Source organism: Paralichthys olivaceus, chromosome 13 (assembly GCF_024713975.1).
Source record: "Paralichthys olivaceus isolate ysfri-2021 chromosome 13, ASM2471397v2, whole genome shotgun sequence".
Classification (NCBI taxonomy): Eukaryota; Metazoa; Chordata; class Actinopteri; order Pleuronectiformes; family Paralichthyidae; genus Paralichthys; species Paralichthys olivaceus.
In genome coordinates this window covers 11,070,191-11,087,618 of record NC_091105.1, presented here as the reverse complement: position 1 = coordinate 11,087,618, position 17,428 = coordinate 11,070,191, and the positions used below count along the sequence as shown (strand labels likewise).

Here is a 17,428-nt window from a genome sequence, read left to right as displayed (position 1 = left end):
TTAAAATGCAATGTGGTTCAGTTCACAGCATAACAATGTCTTTCAATTCTAATCTACAATTGCATTTGATTAAAAAAAACAAACATCTAAAACTCATCATAACAGATTACTACATAACTTTCTGTACTCTTTAGTTCAGTGCATGTAATTGCATCGAAATTGTTGCCAAAATATTTCAAAAGAAGAATTAATCTCTTCAGATCTGGCTGACGTCTCATCAGTCCAGTCTCCTCAGATTACAGTCACCTCCCGGTTCTTCCTCTTGATGCAGTCCAGAGTCAGACTCCGGGTACCACCCTTGCGCCCCCCCTCCCCCAGCTGCGGTGATGGTGGTGGACCTGACTGATTCATCCCCTGAGCTGAATGCAGACACAGACTGGAGGAATGCAAAGACGCCTTCCTCTGCTGGTGTCTAGTCACGTCTGTGTGTTGCTCCCACCCGGGTGCCGGCTGCGCCCCCTGCTGCTCTCTGGCTACCAGGTCAACGGGATGCTGACTCTTGATGGGCTGCAGGTCTCTCAGGAGCTCCAGCAGCTCTCTCTTCTCCAGCTCTGCCTCTGCCAGCTCCTGTCGCCTCAGACGCTCTGCTCCCAACAGGGCTCGCATGTCGCACATCACAAGGGACAACTGACCCTGGAGGGAGAGGATTACACAGAGCACCGACATGCAGCGATGAAGAACTGTCACTTTGAAGCATGAATTTGGTTTACAATATGGTCTCATTAATAGCTGTCAATTATATATATATATGAAAGTAAATATCTCTGAAATGCTGTATAATTTTGTAAATGTAGTATAAATATTCAATAATGTGCCATGACATCAAACATTTGATTCAGTAAATGTACTTTGTCTTCTCTCATTTTAAAAACTGAGTGACAGTGAGATTGAAGTGTCACCTTGAGCTCCTCCACCTCGTTCTTCAGCTGTGACTCTTTCTGCACCATGTGTCTCCTCTGTGAGTCCAACCGAGACTCCATCTCTCGTCTCACCTCCTCCAACTTACACAGCATCTCTGCCCTTCAGGAAACATTCAACAAGACCAGGGTTATGATGTGCAGAGCTATTCCAACTCTGTGCGACTATGTCAGAGACGCACCTGAGCATCTCCACCTCTGTGCGCAGCTCTGCCACACAGTTGTGTTGAGATTGATCGGTGGAGAGAAGTGTATGACCACAGCCGTTGGGACACTCTCTGCTGCAGAAGTTACATTCTGACAAGTGAGCCTCCAAACCTCGCCTCTCTATCTGCACGGGACAACCTGAGAGGAGAGAGGCAACATGAGACCTGGTGCAACATTATACAAAATGAAACTGGGTTTAAAGAGGGCAGCTCCACAATGTTGTTCAAGTCAAAATTACACTCGACTTGAAAGAAAAAAACAAATCTCAAAGGTCCAATGTGAAGATGCAATTTCAAACTCTACGTGAATGGAACATGCTGCTGATTTTGTAGAATCATAATAATTCACTCTTCTGTATTACTTTTGAGGAACATTCACTAAAATCTGCTTTTTGTGCATGTAAAGGTAGATTTGTTATTTTTTATTTAACATGTTTCATATGTGTACATACACGTGTAAAAACCAAAATTCTCTCATAACACAATATTCTATGAATGCTGATCCCAAGAGTTAGAACAGAACTTGACTAAAAAGCAGTGCCCTCTCTTTCTGGAGTAATCCACATAAGGATATGAAATTGCTTGTTACTATCGAGACATTTAATTCTATTTCAAAGGTTGGAGAAAAAAACTTTAGCGTCACTGTGGATGCTTCTGAATTTTTTTTACTGAAATCCAGCTTTTAAGGTTGGTATAGAGGAAAAAAGAGAATTTATGTACGGAGAGCATATTGTAATTATTTCCAAAGCATTCATAGACAGTGACATTGAATATCAGGTTGAATCTAATGTTAAATTATATGTTGCTGTTAGTGCCTGTTGTATTTCACACAGCAAATAATCACACAGCATGCACACACTCTGTCACTATACCTACCACAGCGGTAACATATGTATTCTCCACCTGCCAATGACAGGTCACAGTCACAATGTGAGCACATGCTACAAATACACACCAAACTTGTGAAACGCTCATTAAAGACTGATGGGAAGTTGACCCAAAGTGTGTGTATGTGTGTGTTTGTGTGTGTGTGAGGCGTCTATGCTGTGCAGCTTTGAGTCCTGAGCTAGTCCCACGAGTTTGTGGAGTAGCCATGACAACAGGACTCACCTGTTGCTCACCCCCCACGCTCAGGTGTCACATTACTTTTGTGCAATTGAATCTTACAACTAAGATCAAATAAAAGATGTAACAGGACCCAGGAGATGAGCGGCCTTGCAGTCAGCATGAGGGGTCGTACCTGTGTTGGAGCAGGATATGAAGGCAAACTCACACTCATCCTCGTGTGTGTGCAGGCCCTCCAGGGAGCAGACCACGTCACACCCCTGGGCTGCGTTCACACAACGGATCTGCAGACGGTTCAGGTCATTACGCATGTACCTGTCATCACACATACAAAGACAGGAACACAATCAGAGACAGATGAGGAGGGAGCATTGGTGATGCCAGTGAAAAGAAGCTGTGAGGAATTGCACATGAAGAACTATGAGACTCGCAGCTGCAGAGATGGAGACACACCTGTAGAGAGGTTTGAGACTCCCCACATCCAGCGGCTGCCTGTCCTCAGGACAGGAGTGGTGATGGACCAGCCAGCTGCTGATGCATGCGCTACAGTAGGCATGTTCACAGGGCGCCTGGAGGGGGCGCTCCAACACGTCTCGGCACACACAGCACAGCAGACCCTCGTTCACGAAGCCCACGAACCTCTCAAGATCATAACCCATCCTACAAGCACATCACACAGAACATGACAAGAGCTGGGAAGAAAGTTCAGTCTAGACACTGTATAGGCTCGTTTGTTTCTTCAGTTTTCAAAACGTTCAGATCTGATGTCGATGTTCCTACCTGACGAGTTAACTCTCTCTTCATCCACCTCCTCCACCTTCTGTCTTCCTGTTGATATCCACTCCACTGGCTCCTCCACAGGTGTCCTCTCTGCTGCTACAACCTCCTCATCCTCCCTCTTTGACTTATTGCTCCATCAAGGTGAGGGTCTCCTCTCTCCTAAAGCCCTCCCCTGCCCTTGGGACTGTGTCTCCATGGAGAGGTGTCCCCTGACAACCAGGGTTTGGGACCTGGGCAGGCAGCTGTCAGGCGAGATCAGATCAGAGAGACAGACAGAATTACAGCAGAGGAAGCACTCAACTCACAGAGACAGATTCTTCAGCATGCAGTGGGCTTTGTTTGTATTTTTGCCTTACCAGTAATGCTGAGCAGTGGCGTAGCCTTCAGAGATTACTGCTGCCCTTCAACTGTTTCTGTCTTTGTTAATGACCCAGGCTACCCTGGATTTCTCTTTCTGCCTCTCTCTCTCTCTCTCTGCATGTGGGATTAACATGGATAACACTCTCTCTCCCTCCCTGATTGGATTACAGACTGCACGACATCAGATGACAACACACTCTCAGACCACAAACATCAAAGTGCAAACTCTTGGACTCATCCCAGTCCATTTATAGTGTGAGGTTGGTGTCAGTGGTGGAGGAGCGGATGCTTTGCAATGTAAAAATATTCAAATACACGCATCACAGATCTGGTATTCATCATGCATTCACCAAAATAAATGCATTATAAGTACAAGATCGGAAAAATGTTCTCAAAAGTAAAAGCACTCATTATGCAAGTCCCATCAATATTTTATTTTTGTGTTTTCTATTAATTGGCTATTATTACTACTGATTAATGAATTTGAAGCCAATATTAAGTATTGTATTTTTTATCAATTAATTTTTTTTTTTGTTGACAGAGACAGTGATCATTGATTAACAGATGTGAGCTGTATGGGCTCTTCTTAATCTGTTGTCCTTAGCCACTTCTTCAAAATGAAATAGAATTTAATTAGATAAAATATTGAGAAACTCAAGACATTATTTTGAAATAACTCATACGTTTTAAAAAGTTGCTGTAATTATAATAATGAATGAAAAGACGTACACACACACACACACACACACACACACACACACACACACACACACACACACACAAATGACTACATTTACTACTACACAGACAGATGCAGATTTAGAAATAAATAAATAAGACAGATTCTGGCACCACCCCTCCTTTAACACATTATTAAATATCTCAACAGTTGTAATAATTATTATTCATAATTTTTGAATCAATAACAACAACTTCTACAGTTCTTCTGTGTGACGTCAGCAGTTAAAGGGTTGAGATGAGGTCATCTGTCTTGAGGATTCAGGGTGTGCTCGATTTATAACCCGGGGACCGGCGGGAGGCGGAAAACCGGAGGAGGAGCTCCGCGGCAAACTCGAGTCCAATCAACTACCGAGCGCACCTCGCTCCTCTTGACCACGCCCAGTGTGGTGGAAGCAACCAATCGGGCGCTTCGAATCATTCCGCGGGAGAAACGGAACAGGATGTGGAGTTGAAGCACCGAGACGCGAGTAAACGAGTAGAAGTGGAATAAAGTGAGAGTTTGAGACTTTGAATGTCTTCTTCTACCGTTTGGTTCGTGTCGGTAAGTATCACACGTTGTCTCACTTTGGCCAACATGACACAACAGCAACGTTTACACAGCGAGCAACTGCCGCGAGCCAGTTAGCTGTCATGCTAACCTGCTACATGATACAACAGCTTCATGTAGCCACTCAGCTGGATGTGTTTATCGTGATGTGTGAACGTATGAAAGACGTTTAAAGTGTAAAAGGAACATCGATTAGATCATTATGTTACGTGGCAGCCCAAGTCCTTAATGAAGTGGTTAATGAATAAAGTCAATGTGTGGGTCCTAACATTAGGAAGCAGTGTGCATCAGTGTTTGCACAAGATTTTCTCTGTGCAGATGTTAAAAACAACACGTTTTACAGCGTAGTCTCCTTAAAACAGAGCAAACTACTGTAGTGGAGCTGTAGACAATGTAAATCCTCAAAAGCTGCAGGTGGCAGATAATGATGCATTCAATTAATCAATCAGATTTATGTTGTATAGCTCATATTCACAAATCACAATTTATCTCATTGGACTTAACAAGGTGCGACATCCTCTGTCTTTAACCCTCGACAAGAATAAAGTTAAACTACCAAAAACCTATTAACAGGGAAGAAAACGGAGAAACCCTAACCCTTCTCCCAGGACGGACAGAAGTGCAATAGACATCAACAAAAAAACACACCCACACTTTTTACAACATTGATTAGAAGACACAACTTGTAACATCATGGAAAAGTGTGTTGATGTTTAAAGTATTTCTATATAAGAAAATGTCTGATAGAGAGCAAGGAAGCAGCGATGACAAGTGAATTGAAGTTGCTGTCAGTAATGGTACAATATGCAGGTATGTGTATTGTATATCTGTCAAGCAGTCTTGTTGTAATCATAGTCAAGGGGCCTCAACTGAGACAGCAACTTGTTTTTGGAAAGATTGGAACAAATGTGTTTTTAATCTCTGTGAACTTGTAAAATGTGATGATTATATTTCTATATTTTGGTTCTCCTTTGATTTTCCTAGGCCACTTAATTAGCTGATATGATTATATGCTGGTTATGATTAAATGTTGTTATTGTTTTCTGTCTTAACTAGATAAATTAGTAGAACAATGAGGCGCTCAGCAGCACCCAGCCAGCTTTTGGGTAATGCATGGAAAAAGCCTCGATTTATGCCTCCTGGGGCCTCTACCTCATGTCCTGTGACTGAATCCAAGCCCCTGGCCCCTAAAAGTGGATTAGGCAATGCACTGGAAAAGGTAAAGTATTCACATTGTTTACCTGGAGTCTGATCCCTCAGTATTCACTTGACTTCCATCATCTTTATAGATCATCCAGTATTGTTTGAAAATCCCCAGATTATAAATTCTGTTCGCTTCATCATGCAGGTCCAGAGAAGTCTATCAGTACCAGCTCCGAGTGAGACAAGGTGTGATGTCCAGCCCAAAGCTGCACCGGCTGCTCCAGCCTTGTCCAAGGCTCTGGCTCGCGTTCTCAGTGCGACGGAAAGTAAGGAAAATGATGACAACACGGAATATCCTGACACTGGCAGCAAAGACTATGCAGAAGACAACAGAACAGCAGGTATGACATGAAGATTTATGGCCGGAACATTACTTGCTAAATAGTAATGTGCAGATTATGATACAACAACAAGACTTTATTGATATGAATGCTGCACAGAAAAAACACCCATGATCATAAAAAAGGGCTGTTGCACGCAGGAATCGGAACCTCTGCAAGTTTTATTGAGCATCATTTTGTTACAAGTCTGCCTCAGGCAAAAACCAATGTGAAGGAAATGTATAAACGAAATATTACACTTCGGTGCCAGAACTTTCAATACCTGTTATGGAAAAACTGATGGCCATTAAGAGAGTTAGAGATTTCATATTCACAGCCCACACTGATGCCTCATTGATTAACATTGAAACATCACTACTGGAAAAAAAGTCTGACGTGTGATCAAGAGTCCAGTGCATGCCCCACTCGACATTCCCTACGAAAAAAGAATCAACTGTAAGGAAGCTGTGTGGATAGAAATAAGAATGAATCTTCAAAAACGACCTATATGAATAGTTTCTTATGAAAAGTAACTTGACTAAAAATAATATCAATGTAGATAAATTTATGTAGACATGAAAAATGCTTTTCCTGTTCAGATGGTAATTATTATGACTGAATTATTATATACCTCAAATAATATTCTCTCTTCAATTATATAATGTTTGGTTCTAAAGAGATTTTTCTCAGTTCAGCTGGATGAATCCAGATTTCTTGGTTTTAGATGTTGTTGCCCTCTTCAGAGACATGAGGGGGTCTGCCAGGTTCAACACAAAGCTACAGCCTGGTTCTCACTGCGTGTTATGTCTTATTGTCACACATGGTCACAGCAGCACAGCGCGTGTGTGCTCAACAGATAAATGCACGATAACTGTGCAGAGGTGTGTAAGCACTTAAAGACACGTGTTCCTCTGTTAGATCTCCCTCCTTTCGCTTTTCTTCTTTTCACACAACAAAAACGTAAACCGGGATGATGTCGCTCTTCTGTGGCTAATTATCACACGCACGCGCGCATGCACACACACACGCTGGGTAGATGTTAAAGCCCGGGCCGGGTGACAGCAGGTCCAGCATCATGTAAATTGGCGGGATGGTGTGGTGGCAGCGGCGGTGAGATTAGGGCTGTGCTCGGGATCAGAGCGACACGCTCCCTGCCTCCGTCTCTGCACCATCCACACACACACACACACACACACGCTCTGCTTCTCGCTCGTTGCACGTTCGGCTCTTACGCCCCACATGTTTTAATTATACCCATTGGTTAATATACAATTATACCCATACTTTGTGTAATGCAGAGTCGTTGTTTACATCCAGCATGGAGCGTTGATCTGCGGGCATGCGCAGCGCGCCCCCAGACCCCTCCCCCACTCATTTAGTTAAGCCAGCGCTATTTCCAAGCGTCACTCAGTTGTAGAAAACAGTGTCCTGGCCCCTGATAACCTGCTCCACGCTGTCTGAACACTGTTCCCCCCTTTTGTGCAGAGCCGCTGCAGATGTGCATGTGTTATAATGTGGAGGCTCTGCGCTCTGCTCTGTGCTGTGCTTGGTTTGGGGTTTACAGAGACCGAGCTGTAAGTAGGTCGGGCTGGGTTTAAGCGGCTTAGCTACGTCAGCCTAAGCTGGGAGGAATTCATCCAAAGCCCTCCGCGGTAGGCGGGGGCCTAAACGAGGCTGGCCTAGTTAAGCCTGATTCTTATTGTGTGCAGCACAGCCTGTTTTTGTTGTGCAACGTAGCTGAGAGGGAAGCCAGGAGTACTGTCTGATTCCATCCATATGTTAGACATAGCTTAGATTTGATTCAGAGAGGAAGAAGAGAAGGTAAAAGAGGCAGGTATGGGAGTTAGACCAGTGGTAGCTGCATCACTGTGGACTGAGAGGAACCAGCAGTAGGGACAAAAAGAAAAAGACAGGTGGGAATCGTAAGGAGCCACATTATTGAGTGTGGCTACAGAGGGGCGACAGCCGTAAGCCTGACTTGGTCAGTCCGCTATGCTATAAGATGGCATCCAGCTCTGTGTTTCTGTCCAGCATGGTGGGCAAAGCTCGCTCCTCCAACTTCACCCTCTCTGAGAAGCTGGACCTGTTGAAGCTGGTCCGTCCTCACATCCGCATCCTGGAGGAGCACACCAACAAGCACGCGGTCATCGTGGACAAGAACAAGTGCTGGGACACTGTGGCCGAACAGTACAACGCCTTGGGAGGGGACAGACCTCTACGCACGGCCCAGGGCCTCAGGACCCTCTACAAGAGGCTGAAGGAGTCGGCCAAGCAGGAAGTGATGCAGCGGAGACACGCCCAACCGGAGTACAGAGCCAGCATCTCTGAGCCAACCAGGAGAATCATGGAGATGATCCCTCACCTGTTTCACCACGTGCCCATCCATGAAAAGGACCAGGCACTGCGCAGGTACAGTGAGATATTTAAACAAACAACACATTTCAATAAAGAACTGAAGGAAAGACACTAGAGTCAGGAGAGTGTTTACTGAGCGCACACATTCATCTGTAGCTCCAAAACAGTTTGTAGTTAAGACACAGATTCAACTGTGAGAGGAGAGGAGGGAGGGGCAGTACTCGCTCTTCCCAAACCCAATCAGATTACACACTCACTGATCATGGTAAGGTTTAGCAAGAAAATGCATCTTGTCCTGTTTTTTCCAGTTTCTGTCATTTACCTGCAGCTGGTCAGTAGTTTCACACACAAAATACTCAGCACTAGCCAGGTATTGATTAATCTGTCAAGGAGATTTAAAGTTAATCATTAATTGTTTGCTTTTGAGACAAATACTAACTTTGTTTTGAACTTGGTTACTCAGTGTGACCAAAAATCAGAAAAGCTAAAATAACGTGAAACAAAAAGAAAAGGGGATCTTTGGCATCTGTGAGGCTGCAGCCAGAAAAAGATTTGTTGTTATTACTTTGGCAAATCACTAAATTCCCTCGTGTCTACTCTGATTAATGAATTAATCCTGTGATTGATTCATTTAGTGAGCTCTCCACACACTAAACGTAAAAATGGAGACATTGATTAAATGTAGTGTAAACCCTGTAGTGTCAGTTCAATTTTTTTATCCTTCTTTCCATTTGTAGATTAATATACAGCAAGCACAACTCTTCCGTCGAACATCCTGGCAGCAGCTCCTCTCTGGCTGAACTCCAGGATTACTCAGCAGCTGTCCCAAGTATCCCCCACGATGTGGTCCAGCTGGACCCTGAAGAGGATGTTAAGCCACCGCCAGAACTTCCCATTCTCTCCACACACACACTGGATGGAGGCCAGGAGCAGGAGGGGGAGCAGGACTTGGACAGTGTGCAAGATTACGAAGCATCCCTGTCTCCTACGCCCTCCTCTGTTAACATCCCGCTCTCCACCTCGCCGCTGCCCTTACGCCATGACCTCTATCAAAACGACATTTACCCCCACCCCGAGCCTGATAGGTTTCGCCCTCTGCAGCTGGCCAAAGAGGAACATGAGCTAGTGTTAGCCAATCACAGGAAGGTTGCCCTGTTCCTGGAGGAGAAACGAGAGGGGCTAAAGAGGAAGCAGGAGCTGGAGGAGGAACTTCTGAGAGCCAAGATCAAAGTGGAGAAACTAAAGGCTGCTCGACTGAGACATGGACTTTCAATTCCTCTATAACAAGTGTAAAAACACACAGTGTCAGAAAGAGAGATGCCCTTGCGAGTCCCTGATTAGCAATCACACTGATTAGTTTAGTGAGAGCTGTTTCTGAATTCGATTTCTTTGTGGAAACGTATAGTGCCTCGTACAGACACCGAATCCTGTGTGATGCTGCAGGATAAGGCAGATTTGTGTTGCCATCATTCCTCATGTTGCTCATCAAGGTTCATAGTTTGTCGTCAGTCCTGCACTTTTTGACAGCAGAGGTAACAAAACCTGTAGATGCTCATTTTACAAACACTGTGATCGGCCAGAACAGGTCAAATAAATGTTAGAGTCCAGATGTTGGAAGGGAATATTTGTAGTCGTGACAGATGTGTACCTTACGGGTACGTTCAGCCACAATTATGTATATACGAGAATGTTAGCACAGCATCAATGATCTTTATCCAAGATTGTCTGAAGATTTATAGCAACGATCATATCAGGGAGATCGTTTAGTGCCCTGTTAATTATTTGTAAATAAAATGTCCACCTAATATGACATCTGTAGAAATCAGGTGTGATAAACCTATTAGCAGTTTTAGAGCAGGTACAATGACTGAAGCACAAGTTAAACTTTCAAAGCCTTAACATATTATGCTAATAATGACAAATACAGTGCACCAGGGTCAGTCAGAAATTCTATCTTGTTGCTGAATCGATGGCCAGTCGAGTGAACAAAAGAAGGGAGCTGTGGTTTTGGTTTTGTGATGTAATTGTTATTTAAAGTATGTAAGTACAGCATTGATTGTATTGTAATGTTGGTATATGAGTGTCGTCAGTCTATTTTACAGTTTGTCCACATGTTTGCTCATTTCTATTAAAAAAATAAGCTCAGTGTTGTTGTGGTCCTGTGTTTATTACATGTGCAACGTCCCTCTCCCTGATTTCAGCTGTTTTATGGAACTTTAAAGAGGTTATGTTTTCATTGCTGTTTGTCTGTCTGTTTGTTTTTCTATTACAAGGATCACGCAAAAAATCCTGAACTCCTGTTCTTGAAACCTGGTGGAAGGTTAGGGCAGGGTATGGGCCAGAGAAGAACTAATCAACTTTGAGGATTTGATCATTTTTACTTTCCTTAACATAGCAAATGGTTGTTTTCCAATTTTCTTGTGCAATAAAGGAAAGATCTGAAATAGGCACAAGAAGATTGTTAATATCTACTAACCAGTGAAATTTGGTTTGAATCAGGATTGATCTGACCTTCATACATGTATATCCAATATGGGGTTGGTCAACCTGGTTTGAAGGTCTAGTAACACGTTTAGTCTCAGTGCAACAGGGACCTCTGCTGGTAAGTCTTATGTCTGTTGTATTTCTCTTTTCTACAGGGGTGAGTGGTTCTCCTCAGTTGAGTCCTGGGTCTCCTCAAACCCCACACCCCCCTTCAGGGTCAGACTCTGCTTGCAGTCAGGATGGAGCGTGTTACTTCAGTGTGATGTGGTGTAAGGCCAGTAAGAAGAAACATAAGCGCTGGGAGGGTGATGCAGTCCTGGTGACGAGAGGGCGCACAGTCACTCTTAAAGACATGGAAGGAAAAGACATCGGTAAAGGTGAGACATTTTGTCTTTGTACAATCAATGTATCATCAGTTTAGCTCCAGCTTCAAGTTGTCAGCAGCTTTTGTACAGATCTTGACACCAGATCTTGTGTTACAGTTGTAGAGAGAAAGTAGAGTGAATGCCTTTTTGCAGATATTTTTAGTGAAGAATTTTGATAAAATAGCAGACAGTAAACGTGCTATATTCTGTAGGAGTGACTCTACTAAAGACATTGATTGTGTTCTACTGTGGAATATTATTCACATTATATCTAATGTCTTGTGTTATGTTTATCCATGTTTGTGTGTAGGTAGTGGCTACAAGGTGTCGGAGTTGGCCTCTCTTTCTGAGGGACAGACCCTGATGGTTGGTGGGAAGGAGGTGGAAGTGATGGGGATCATTTCTGCCGAAGACTTTTCCAAGGGACGCTGTTTCCAAGAGGTCCAAATAGAGAGCGAGGAGCCACAAACAAAGTCAGCTCCTCCCCCTCCTCGTCGTTTTGCATCCAAACCTTTCTGCCCTCCAACCCTGGCAGGAAGAGCTGAGCATCCAGGAAGTAAACCAGCGCAAATCAACAAGACGAGACCTCGCCATGACCCCCAAGCTCCAGGTATGGAGATGAAATAAGAAATGTAACTTCTTCGAATAGAGGTTTTCCTGGATGAATTCATTCTTATGGATATACTTTACGTCCTCAGGTGCACTGGTGATGCCTCGTCCTTCCCCTAACCACCAGTGGTCTAATAACAAGCCAGGACTTCCTGTAGTTGATGTTGTGCTTGACCCTCACCTGACCACTCACCTGAGACCCCACCAGAGAGATGGCCTGCTCTTCCTATATGAGTGTGTCATGGGCATGAGGTGATGAAATGCTTCCTGTAACATGTTCTCAAATACTGTTTAAATAACCACTAAATTATTCAGTTTCTGCCTCACAGGAGAGTAATCACAGCTATACTCAGGATTCCTAGTAGATCGTATCATTATGTTTGGTGTGTGTGTATTTTAAGAGCTGTGGGTCGCTACGGTGCCATCCTGGCTGATGAGATGGGTCTGGGGAAGACCCTCCAGAGCGTGGCACTGTCCTGGACGCTGCTGAGGCAGGGGCCGTATGGTGGGACGCCAGTTGCTAAGCGTGTCCTGGTGGTCACTCCTGGCAGCCTTGTGCAGAACTGGGGTGCAGAGTTTAACAAGTGGCTGGGCCGCGAGAGGATCAGTGTTTTCACAGTGGATCAGGTGAGGGGGAGGCAGGACAGGGGTTCTCCTTGAGAAATTTTAAGTAGATCCAACAGTCCAAGTTCAATTTCTCATGAAGGCAAGAGAATTATATTTTTAAATTACATTTCAATATGAGTAAGCTCATTGTGCTTAAGATTTAAGAGCATATGTGAAAACAATAATAGTTTCTTCCTTCTTGAATTAACATTAACATTAAAGAAAGCCAATGTTAATGCCTCTTGTTTTGCTTTTATTTTTTGTCACTTCTGTTAATCTAATGATGTGAGCAAGCTAACCAGCTAGCCCCGGCCTGGCCAGCCCATCGCATCGCTTTCAAATAGCGAGTCACTGTGGACTGTGTCTGTCCTGATGAAGTAGCTCTGCTCAGAGGGCGTATAACAACCTCTTGTCATGGTCTTGTAAATGCAAAAATGGCTGTAGCTCTTGATAGGAAATTACATTTTCCAGCAGAAAAATGTACATATGTCTTTTTATAAAGCAATTAATTTGAATCAAAGTGTCACATTGAATCATTCCCCTTAACCATGTATTAAACATGCATTAAGTCATCAATATTCATTCTTTCTTGACATGTACAGGACCACAGGATAGAGCAGTTTGTGTTGTCTCCTCTGCACAGCGTTCTGGTGATCAGCTATGAGATGCTGCTGCGCTGCCAAGAGCAGGTATGATCGCAACGAATTTGACTTTAAAACACATTCGCCTTCAAATACACCAGTTGAAACTTGTATTTTATTTCCCTTGTGTTCTCAGGTACAAAAAGTGGATTTTGGTCTTGTCATTTGCGATGAGGGTCACAGATTAAAGAACAGCACAATTAAAACATCCTCTGCTCTCAGTAGCCTCAGCTGTAATCGCAGGGTCATACTGACAGGTACACACTTGGTTGTTTCTGAGATTGGCTGAGGTCTTGTGAAGGTTTTACAATGAATTGTCTTTGTGTTTTGAAGGCACTCCAGTACAGAACGACCTGCAGGAGTTTTATGCTCTTATAGAGTTCGTAAACCCAGGGATTCTCGGGTCATTGACGGCTTACAGGAAAGTGTATGAGGAGCCAATTCTGCGCTCCAGGCAACCCTCCTGCACCGAGGTAAAGCGCCCTCTGTCTGTTTTCTGTGAATCTCCATCTCTTGTATTGAGAAATCTTCATCTGAAGTCAACTCATCATTCTCTGCCGACAGGAGGAGAGAGTTTTGGGTGAAGACCGAGCAGCTGAGCTGTCTCGCCTGACTGGCATGTTCATCCTGAGACGGACGCAGGAGATCATCAACCGGTACCTGCCCCCTCGTCTTGACTGGACACTTTTCTGTGACCCATCCCCTCTGCAGCTAGAGCTTTACAGGCATCTCCTGTGCCATCGAGTCTTCAGAGCCTGCCTTCAGGGCTCCACGCAAACACACACACACCTGGCCTGCATCACTGCACTGAAGAAGCTGTGTAACCACCCCGGCCTGCTCTACTCCACCGTCAAGGTCATATTTTATTAGCTTTCAGGGAGTGGCACTAGTCTCACACTGACACTTGTTGATTTTTTTATGTTGTAGTTATTCATTAAACTCTTGAGTCTTTGGAGTTCTGATGTTAAAAGTGTATTATTTAGCTGTGTCCCTGGATATTTGAATCCCAGTCTTGACTAAAAGCCCCTTTGTTGTCGTTTTTTCAGGAGAGACTAAACCACGGATCAGAGGAGAGTTCAATATATGATGGATTGGTAGATCTTTTCCCAGAATCCTACTCGTCAGGAGGATTGAACATGACCGATTCAGGAAAACTCCTTGTTCTGTCGGACCTGTTGACTGCCATCAGACAGCTCAACCCTTCAGACAGGTGTGTGTGTGTCCAGTGTTTTCATTTACATGACTACATTTTCAACTGTTTATACTCTACATCTGCAGGCTTGACAGTGTATCTGTGTCCTTGCAGGGTGGTCGTAGTGTCCAACTACACTCAAACTCTTGACTTGCTCCAAGACTTCTGTGTGCACATGGGCTACACCTTCTGCCGACTAGACGGACACACGCCTACCAACAAGAGACAGCGACTGGTGGACAGTTTCAACAGCTCCTATTCTCCGAACTTTGTGTTTCTCCTGAGCTCCAAGGCAGGAGGTGTGGGACTTAATCTGATCGGTGCTTCCCATCTGGTGCTCTATGATATTGACTGGAACCCTGCCAACGATATTCAGGTAAGGCACCCACACGGAGGGTTCAAAGTCTGCAACACTGTTCTCTTTGACTAACTACAATGGCTACAGAGCAGGACACACACACACATGCACGCACGCACGCACACACACACACACACACACACAGACACACACACACACACACACGTTCATGGTACTTTCACAACTAATCTGGCTCACTCAGCAAACTGAAACCATCTGGGCCCCCTTCCAAGTGGACTTATTTCAGTCACTGGATTTTATGATTTGTAGATGAATACATGATTGAATACAAATTTTAAAGATAAACTTCTATTTAATCATCTGCTGGACATGAGATTTTGATGAAACAGTTGCTCATTATCAGTCGGTGTAAAAAACAAATACAGAAAATATATAGGAAGAGCAAATAATTAAAACGACAAGTGTGTGCATCACCTAAAGAATAAAGGGAATCTATGTGAACAATTATAAAGTGAAATTATGTCCTTTTCATTGTTCTGCTTAAAATTTTTCGAATTTTGGTCCTTCTTTAACCTGACCTATACGTTATTGTTTTCAAAAGAAGTCCAGTTTCAATCTTGATTAATAATTATAATAAGTGACTTTTCTAATCTCTTTATTATATATGTTTAAAGTCAATGTGAATAAGGTAATTTTCTTTTTCCTCAGTTCAGACAAAATTAACCAAACTATATGTGTAGAAGTTCCCACTGACTGTACAGAAACATGCTGACCTACATCCCTGTCCACCAGATGGCACTGTGGGCAAGTGTGTTCTCCACCACATTACCTTGTGTTCTGTGTCTAGGCCATGGCTCGAGTGTGGAGAGATGGACAGAAGAAGACCGTGCACATCTATCGTCTCCTCACTGCAGGTCAGGACACACTGACTCACAAAATGAGTCAGACATTAATAAATCAGACTGATTCACAGTTTTACATTTGGGTTTGTGTTACTTCCTCACAGGAACTATTGAGGAGCGTATTTTCCAGAGACAAGTCTCCAAACAGGGGCTTTCTGGGACTGTGGTGGACCTGGGTAAAGGCGCTGAACACACCAGCTTCTCCTCCAATGAACTGCGAGATCTTTTCAGCTTGACGGACACGCCGTCTCTAACTCATGACCTGCTGAACTGTAGCTGCAGCATGGACGGATCGGTCCAGGGTAGGCTCATAAACATGCCCCACACACACACTGACACCAGTTGACTTCACTTGACTCACCTTTGTCCTCATTCTCAGCAGCCGTGGAGGAGGAGGTCCCGGTTTTTGACAGACCGTGCCAGCTCGGACGTCAAGGTGACCGTGGAGGGGTAGCTGTGCCGAAGCATCTCAGCATGTCTGAGCTGATGCAGTGGAGACACTTCTCTGGTGACACGCACACCTTTGCAGACCCCTACCTTGATAATGCACGAAACCACATCACATTCGCCTTCCAGACCACCATCTCTCACACAGTGAATACACATGCGCTTCAGCTATAGATGAATCTCTCACACACACATATATATTCTTCTACATGTTTGTCTTCAGCCTCTCTGGGCTTTCTCTGCAGTCTGGTTTCAACATGACGACACATTCAACAGCTGCTGCACGTTTAAACAACAGTAAAACAGTTTCCAACACTTTTTAAGGACTTTACTTGTGACGTTCTTGACTCTTCATATTTATTGAAAGATGTTAACTGTATTTCATGAAATAAATTACATTCAAAAGGAATGGGTATTATAAAAAAAGATTTTCAAGCGTTTATTAGTGAAATTTTACCTCAGTGTTCATCTAGAGTCATCTATTTTTCATATTTTTTGGGGTCAGAGGATTTATGTTGCTCTGAGACATGTTTTGGAGACACAGAGGCTGGGTGGTATGGAGAGAATGTGTATACAGCCACTCATTCAAAGTACTCTACTGTGGTTTAGGGCTGTCTACATCAGGAGTGTGTCACCTGGACCTGAAACGTTCTGATATAAGCACGATGACAAACAAAGGCAGTTTTGTTTTACCTGAGTTTTTGTGCTTCACTGTCACAGTTTATTATGTCATGACCTGAGTGGTGTCTAGTGAATTGGCAGTGTTTGAGATGTGGGACATACTGCGATCTGTTCAGTCTGTTATTGTAGATTACATGCCCTTCAACACAAAGCTGCAGCGTGGGAGTTATGTATGTGCGTGTTGCCATGCGTGTGTCTGTGTCTGAGTGTGTGTGGGTGTCCTTGAATTCATGCATGATTTGTGGGTCTGTCAGATTTACCGAGCTCTAATACAATGCATGTCTTTACGTAAACAGGGAGAAGTTGTTATTTAACGGACGATCGCCATTATGAGCGATTTGTTAAGCAACTTTGTTGTGTAATAACTGGGCCCCTAATGCATGTAACAGTTGAAGCGCTGCACCCTGTCAGCGAGTGCAGTGTTGGTGACATTGTGGTGAATATGCCGACACCTGTAGAAAATAACTCATCATCAGCCTCCAAAACATTTCTCTTACATATCTGTTTATATTTGAAAGAATGACATAAGTAGCATCAAATCAACGTTAACATGATGAAGACCAACTTAAAAACATATTAAAAAACTAGCATGAAATATTTTCACATATTTTAGACTTTTTCAGCCCTAAATTCCAATAGCAAAATTAAATGTTTTTTAAAGGCCCGATGGAAACCCTGCATGAATTGA

At 43.7% G+C, this 17,428-nt stretch overlaps 3 protein-coding genes across 5 annotated transcripts; 2 read left to right on the top strand and 1 right to left on the bottom strand.

Annotated features, from left to right (window-relative positions):
* Nucleotides 1–134: 134 nt before the first annotated feature.
* On the bottom strand, nucleotides 135–3,108 carry rnf41l (ring finger protein 41, like). 2 transcript variants are annotated; one of them, XM_069536871.1, is made up of 6 exons: nucleotides 2,969–3,108; nucleotides 2,642–2,848; nucleotides 2,364–2,503; nucleotides 1,100–1,262; nucleotides 900–1,020; nucleotides 135–633 (listed from the first exon to the last, which is right to left on the bottom strand). In XM_069536871.1, exons 2-6 carry the CDS (start codon nucleotides 2,845–2,847, stop codon nucleotides 232–234), a joined length of 1,032 nt encoding a protein of 343 aa, XP_069392972.1. In that variant the 5' UTR covers nucleotide 2,848; nucleotides 2,969–3,108; the 3' UTR covers nucleotides 135–231. The 2 variants fall into 2 exon arrangements, with proteins under 2 accessions (XP_069392972.1, XP_019965374.1); XM_020109815.2 differs by having other exon boundaries at nucleotides 2,397–2,503.
* A 1,361-nt stretch (nucleotides 3,109–4,469) lies between these two features.
* Nucleotides 4,470–16,382, top strand: rad54b (RAD54 homolog B). Of its 2 annotated transcripts, none has more exons than XM_020109817.2 (16): nucleotides 4,470–4,610; nucleotides 5,673–5,835; nucleotides 5,965–6,160; nucleotides 11,134–11,355; nucleotides 11,654–11,953; nucleotides 12,042–12,204; nucleotides 12,354–12,579; nucleotides 13,161–13,247; nucleotides 13,336–13,456; nucleotides 13,533–13,672; nucleotides 13,764–14,054; nucleotides 14,246–14,409; nucleotides 14,506–14,767; nucleotides 15,558–15,624; nucleotides 15,717–15,914; nucleotides 15,995–16,382. In XM_020109817.2, the coding sequence occupies exons 2-16, from the start codon at nucleotides 5,689–5,691 to the stop codon at nucleotides 16,231–16,233; spliced, it is 2,823 nt and encodes a 940-aa protein (XP_019965376.2). In that variant the 5' UTR covers nucleotides 4,470–4,610; nucleotides 5,673–5,688; the 3' UTR covers nucleotides 16,234–16,382. The 2 variants fall into 2 exon arrangements, with proteins under 2 accessions (XP_019965376.2, XP_019965375.2); XM_020109816.2 differs by having other exon boundaries at nucleotides 15,992–16,382.
* Nucleotides 8,008–10,234, top strand: LOC138404795 (fibrinogen silencer-binding protein). Its single transcript, XM_020109818.2, has 2 exons — nucleotides 8,008–8,548; nucleotides 9,232–10,234. Exons 1-2 carry the CDS (start codon nucleotides 8,142–8,144, stop codon nucleotides 9,776–9,778), a joined length of 954 nt encoding a protein of 317 aa, XP_019965377.1. The 5' UTR covers nucleotides 8,008–8,141; the 3' UTR covers nucleotides 9,779–10,234.
* Nucleotides 16,383–17,428: the final 1,046 nt, after the last annotated feature.